The sequence below is a fragment of the Pinus tabuliformis genome, chromosome 8, assembly GCF_031772625.1.
Source record: "Pinus tabuliformis cultivar Carrire ecotype Pingquan chromosome 8, CPIR1, whole genome shotgun sequence".
In the NCBI taxonomy this organism is placed as follows: domain Eukaryota; kingdom Viridiplantae; phylum Streptophyta; class Pinopsida; order Pinales; family Pinaceae; genus Pinus; species Pinus tabuliformis.
The window spans coordinates 217,616,274-217,622,081 of record NC_142294.1 but is presented as its reverse complement, the minus strand read 5'-3'; the positions used below and the strand labels follow the sequence as shown (position 1 = coordinate 217,622,081).

Genomic DNA, 5,808 nt, shown 5'->3' with positions numbered 1-5,808 from the left:
TGGCTAAAAAAAGTGTTGCTTTTTGTATCCTCATAATGTGCTATCAATTCTTCCGTAAAAATTGCCCAAGTGATAAATTGTTTACGAGAACAAAGCCATTGATACCATACAAGCTGATTTGGTTCCAAATATACAGTTGCCATACGTACCTTTTGTGTGTTTTGCACATTATTGAGATCGAAGAACTGCTCCATCTATAATATCCATGTGGCTGGATCCTTGCCATCAAACTTCCTCATATCGAGTTTTGGAATATGGTGGGTTTTCGATCCAACATTAGAGTCTATGGAATCATGATTAACATTTCTTTGGTTCACATCATGAGTTTCCTTTACAACCTTTCCACCATTAGTATGTATTTCATGTAGAAAATTTGTCAAATATGTCTTCAAATCTGCCATGTCTGTAACGTTTTGGTGTTAAAGATGAAATTCTCTTCCTTGTATGTGCAGTCATAGTTACCATGTTCGAATTCGATACGATACAATAAAAATTTCGAATAAGAAATTTTTAATTCAAAAAAAATTCGATAGTATACATCTTAAAAACTATCATTTTAAACTATCCAATTTAACAGATAATATAAAAACTTCACTTCCCTTAAATAATTTCTAAATTTAAATCTAACATATTTTTCTAATTTTAAAACTAATCTATCTAAAATCTTTCATAATAAATATAAACATTTTTAAAAATATCTAAAATTCCATAAAATCAGTCATGGCAAAATTAACATGTATTACAAATTAACAAACTGTTGTGTAACATATTCTTCCTTTTCCTATTTTGCTGGCTTTTTAACCCATAAAAACAATGATTGCAAAATTAACATGTATTACAAATTAACAAACTATTGTGTAACAGATTCTTCCTTTTCCTATTTTGCTGGCTTTTTAACCCATAACAACAATAATAAGTTGGAAAATTATGAACTTTCTTATTCCACTCTGATTTTCCAGTTTCTCCAGTTTCTTTCGTTCTATGCGGATGCCATCCTACCACTTTTTGTTTCACCATTAACATTCTCTCGTAGTGAATTAACAATCTGTGCAAGTGGTGTTATGATGAGGACATTCTGTGGACTTGCTAGGTAACGGATGCGCCTCCCGACCTTTTCTGGAGGAAATAATAATTGAAGTTTCTGAGAGGGAAGATATTTATGGAGCGATCCTGGCAGACCAAACCAGATACATGGAGTCTTTTCAAGTAACATCAATTGTGAGGAACGGCAAATTCATCACCAGCCATGAAATATTTCACAACTGTTTTGGCCATAGCTTTATGTTTCATGGTTAATTTTGTGGCAGCAGATAATAGTTCTTGCTCTAATGAAAACAATGAAGATTCATGCAGGAATAAGGCTGAAGCTCTCCATCTGAGGACTGGGGCACTAGCTGCTATTCTTGTGGCAAGCACTATTGGGGTATGCTTGCCTGTTGTGGGTAGGACTTTCCCTGCTTTAAGTCCTGATAGGAATATATTTTTTGTCATTAAGGCTTTTGCTGCTGGTGTGATTCTTGCTACTGGTTTCGTTCATGTTCTTCCTGATGCCTTCGCATTTCTTACTGGTGAATGCTTAAATCCGAATCCATGGGGCAACTTCCCCTTTGCTGGGTTTATAGCAATGATGGCCGCAGTTTGTACTCTCATGGTGGATGCTCTAGCCACTGGTTACTACGAGCGTTCCCATTTTAGAAATCAAAAACAAAGGTAATCAAGTTAATGAGGGTACAGATCTTGTTAATGGCAATGGCTTAGAGCATGAGAATCATGTGCATACACACTCACATGCTACAAATGGGCACGCCCATGGATCCAATGCTATAGAAGAAGATTCCACTATTCAGCATCGCGTCATTACTCAGGTAAAAACCTAAACTTCAAGCTCAAGTATAGATTTCAATAACTATATTATTAAATTTAACACCATGAATGGAACATGGTTAATATCAGGTGTTAGAATTGGGCATTGTTGCTCACTCCGTTATTATTGGTATCTCATTGGGTGCTTCTGAAAGTCCATCCACAATTAGGCCTTTAGTGGCAGCCTTATCATTTCACCAGTTTTTTGAGGGAATGGGTCTTGGTGGATTCATCGTTCAGGTAATTTTTATCCCTTAAATCTTCAAAAATTGAATAGTATAAGGCAGGAATATTTACACTGATATAAGGTTGATTGATTGAAATTTGTGTCTTTTGAGTGGGGCAGGCGGGTTTCAAGAATAAGTAGGCAGCAGTTATCCTGATGACGTTCTTCTTTGCTGTGACAATGCCCTTTGGTATTGCATTGGGAATTAGGATCTCATCGGCTTACAACGAGAACAACCCCACGGCACTGATCGTTGAAGGAGTATTTAATGCGACGTCTTCTGGAATTCTGATATACATGGCTCTGGTGGATCTTCTTGCTGCAGATTATATCAATTCCTCTCGGATGAAACAAAATAAAACACTCCAGCTGTGCTCATACGTCGCTCTCTTGTTAAGTATAGGGTCCATGTCTTTGATCGCCAAATGGGCTTGAAAGTTTACCATATCTCTTCCCTACAGAATCTCCTATATCTCTTTGTTGGTTGTATCGACGTTTATGTACATACACATATCCTTCAATTTGTGACAATGACAATTGATTGAATTTTCTCTTGGATGACATAGAAACTGAATCCATTGACAATGTATATCCAAGAGAAAATTCAATCAATTGTCATTGTCACAAATCGAAGGATATGTGTATGTACATAAACGTCGATACAACCAACAAAGAGATATAGGAGATTCTGTAGGGAAGAGATATGGTAAAATTTCAAGCCCATTTGGCGATCAAAGACATGGACCCTATACCTAACAAGAGAGCGACGTATGAGCACAACTGGAGTGTTTTATTTTGTTTCATCAGAGAGGAATTGATAAAATCTGCAGCAAGAAGATCCACCAGAGCCATGTATATCAGAATTCCAGAAGACGCTGCATTAAATACTCCTTCAACGATCAGTGTCGTGGGGCTGTTCGCGTTGTAAGCCGATGAGATCCCAATTCCAAGTGTAATACCAAAGGGCGTTATCACAGCAAAGAAGAACGTCATCAGGATAACTGCTGCCGACTTATTCTTGAAACCTGCCTGCCCCACTCAAAAGACACAAATTTCAATCAATCAACCTTATATCAGTGTAAATATTCCTGCCTTATACTATTCAATTTTTGAAGATTTAAGGATAAAAATTACCTGAATGATGCATCCACCAAGACCCATTCCTTCAAAAAACTTGTGAAATGATAAGGCTGCCACTAAAGGCCTAATTTTGCATGGACTTTCAGAAGCACCCAATGAGATACCAATAATAACGGATTGAGCAACAATGCCCAACTCTAACACCTGATATTAACCATGTTCCATTCATGGTGTTAAATTTAATAATATAGTTATTGAAATCTATACTTGAGCTTGAAGTTTAGGTTTTTACCTGAGCAATGACGCGATGCCGAATAGTGGAATATTCTTCTGTAGCATTGGATCCATGGGCGTGCCCATGTGTAGCATGTGAGTGTGTATGGACATGATTCTCATGCTCTAAGCCATTGCCATTACCAAGATCTGTACCCTCATTAACTTGATTATCTTTGTTTTGATTTCTAAAATGGGAACGCTCGTAGTAACCAGTGGCTAGAGCATCCAACATGAGAGTACAAACTGCGACCATCATTGCTATAAACCCAGCAAAGGGGAAGTTTCCCAATGGATTCGGATTTAAGCATTCACTAGTAAGAAATGCGAAGGCATCAGGAAGAACATGAACGAAACCAGTAGCAAGAATCACACCAGCAACAAAAGCCTTAATGAAAAAAAATATATTCCTATCAGGACTTAAAGCAGGGAAAGTCCTGCCCACAATAGGCAAGCATACCCCAATAGTGCCTGCCACAAGAATAGAAGCTAGTGCCCCAATCCTCAGATGGAGAGCTTCAGTATTATTCCTGCATGAATCTTCACTGTTTTCATTAGAGAAAGAACTATTATTTGCTGCCACAAAATTAACCATGAAACATAAAGCTATGGCCAAACCAGCTGTGAAATATTTCATGGCTGGTGATGAATTTGCCATTCCTCACAACTGATTGTTACTTGAAAAGACTCCAGGTATCTGGAGAAACTGGAAAGAAACTGGAGAAACTGGAGAAACTGGAAAATCAGAGTGGAATAAGAAAGTTTATAATTTTCCAACTTTATTATTGTTCTTATGGGTTAAAAAGCCAGCAAAATAGGAAAAGGAAGAATCTGTTACACAATAGTTTGTTAATTTGTAATACATGTTAATTTTGCAATCACTGTTTTTATGGGTTAAAAAGCCAGCAAAATAGGAAAAGGAAGAATCTGTTACACAACAGTTTGTTAATTTGTAATATCTGATTTAAACTTTTGAATATCTGATTTAAGGCCATCCCAAAAAAATTCCTTCTTAACCCTGTGGTAAGTTTTTAAAAATCCTGAGTGCCCTCCTAAGGGAGAAGTGTGCAATTCCATAAGAATCTTTTGTTTTAGCTGGGAATTCTTACAGAGGTATAAGCAATCTTTGTACCATAATGAATCATTTTTCCAGCTAAATGTATCAGACGTACTGGAATCTTGTTGTAGCTTTCGAATAAGTGCCCACACTTCTTCGTCATTCTTCCATTCCTCCCTTGCTTCGTTTATCCAATCTGGTTGGATAATAGAAATGGCGCACAACAATGCTTCCACATCCTCGTCCTTTCTTGAGAGTGCATCTGCCACCACATTTTGCTTCCCTTTTTTGTAGATGATTTCAAAGTCATAACCCAACATCTTTGTGACCCACTTTTGTTGCTCTTCAGAGGATAATCTTTGTTCAAAAAAGTATTTAAGGCTATCATGATCCGTTTTTACCTTGAAGTGTCTTCCCATTAGGTAGGGTCGCCATTTCTTAAGTGCATGGAGTATTGCCAACATTTCCTTCTCATAAATAGCTTTGCTTAAAAACTTTCCCCTGATTGGACGACTTTCAAAAGCAATGGGTCTTTCATCTTGCATTAGAACAACACCAATTCCATTTCCTGAAGCATCACATTCCACAATAAAGGTTTTTGTGAAGTCCGGTGTAGCTAAGACCGGTGCTTGGCACATTGCCTCCTTAAGATGTTCAAAGGCCTTTGTTGCTTCCGGAGTCCATGAAAATGCATCTTTCTTCAATAATGTTGTTAGAGGTGCTGCTATTCTCCCATAATTCTTAACAAACTTGCGATAATACCCTGTCAACCCAAGAAATCCTCGCAGATGCTTTATGGATGTGGGGATTTTCCATTCCTTAATGGCTTTAATTTTGCTAGGGTCTACCTTAACTCCTTCATGAGATACAATATGACCCAAATATTCCACCTCCTGGACTCCAAAGAAACATTTGGATCTTTTTGCATATAATTGTTTCTCCTCCAATAGTTGTAGCACCCTGTCCACATGTTCAACATGATCCTTCCAAGACTTGCTGTAGATTAGTATATCATCAAAAAATACTAACACAAATTTTCTAAGGAATGGTTTGAAAATTGAATTCATCAAACCTTGAAATGTTGAAGGTGCATTGGTAAGGCCAAAAGGCATGACCAAAAATTCATAATGACCCTCATGAGTTCTAAATGCCGTTTTCAGAATGTCTTCAATCTTCATTCTGATTTGATGATATCCCGAACGAAGATCCAACTTGGTGAAGTAAATTGATCCAGACACATGCGCCATGATCCATCCTTCTTGTGCACCAATACTACTGGAGCAGAGAAAGAACTTTGACTCGGTTGAAT

General features: G+C 37.4%; 1 protein-coding gene and 1 pseudogene across 1 annotated transcript; one reads left to right on the top strand and one right to left on the bottom strand.

Moving 5' to 3' along the window:
- The first annotated feature begins 1,246 nt into the window (after positions 1–1,246).
- Positions 1,247–2,524, top strand: LOC149234921 (zinc transporter 1-like; annotated as a pseudogene).
- A 279-nt stretch (positions 2,525–2,803) lies between these two features.
- LOC149234920 (zinc transporter 1-like) lies at positions 2,804–4,100 on the bottom strand. The gene is made up of 3 exons (XM_089461268.1): positions 3,462–4,100; positions 3,224–3,373; positions 2,804–3,118 (listed from the first exon to the last, which is right to left on the bottom strand). The coding sequence occupies exons 1-3, from the start codon at positions 4,098–4,100 to the stop codon at positions 2,804–2,806; spliced, it is 1,104 nt and encodes a 367-aa protein (XP_089317394.1).
- Between the last annotated feature and the right edge of the window lie 1,708 nt (positions 4,101–5,808).

What these genes read in the sequence shown, in the direction of transcription:
- LOC149234920 (XM_089461268.1), bottom strand. Translation starts at nt 4,100, where the DNA reads ATGGCAAATTCATCACCAGCCATGAAATATTTCACAGCTGGTTTGGCC. An exon ending in GGCATCGCGTCATTGCTCAG is followed by an intron (nt 3,374 to 3,461) that starts GTAAAAACCTAA and finishes GGTTAATATCAG; the next exon opens with GTGTTAGAGTTGGGCATTGT. An exon ending in TTGGTGGATGCATCATTCAG is followed by an intron (nt 3,119 to 3,223) that starts GTAATTTTTATC and finishes TGAGTGGGGCAG; the next exon opens with GCAGGTTTCAAGAATAAGTC.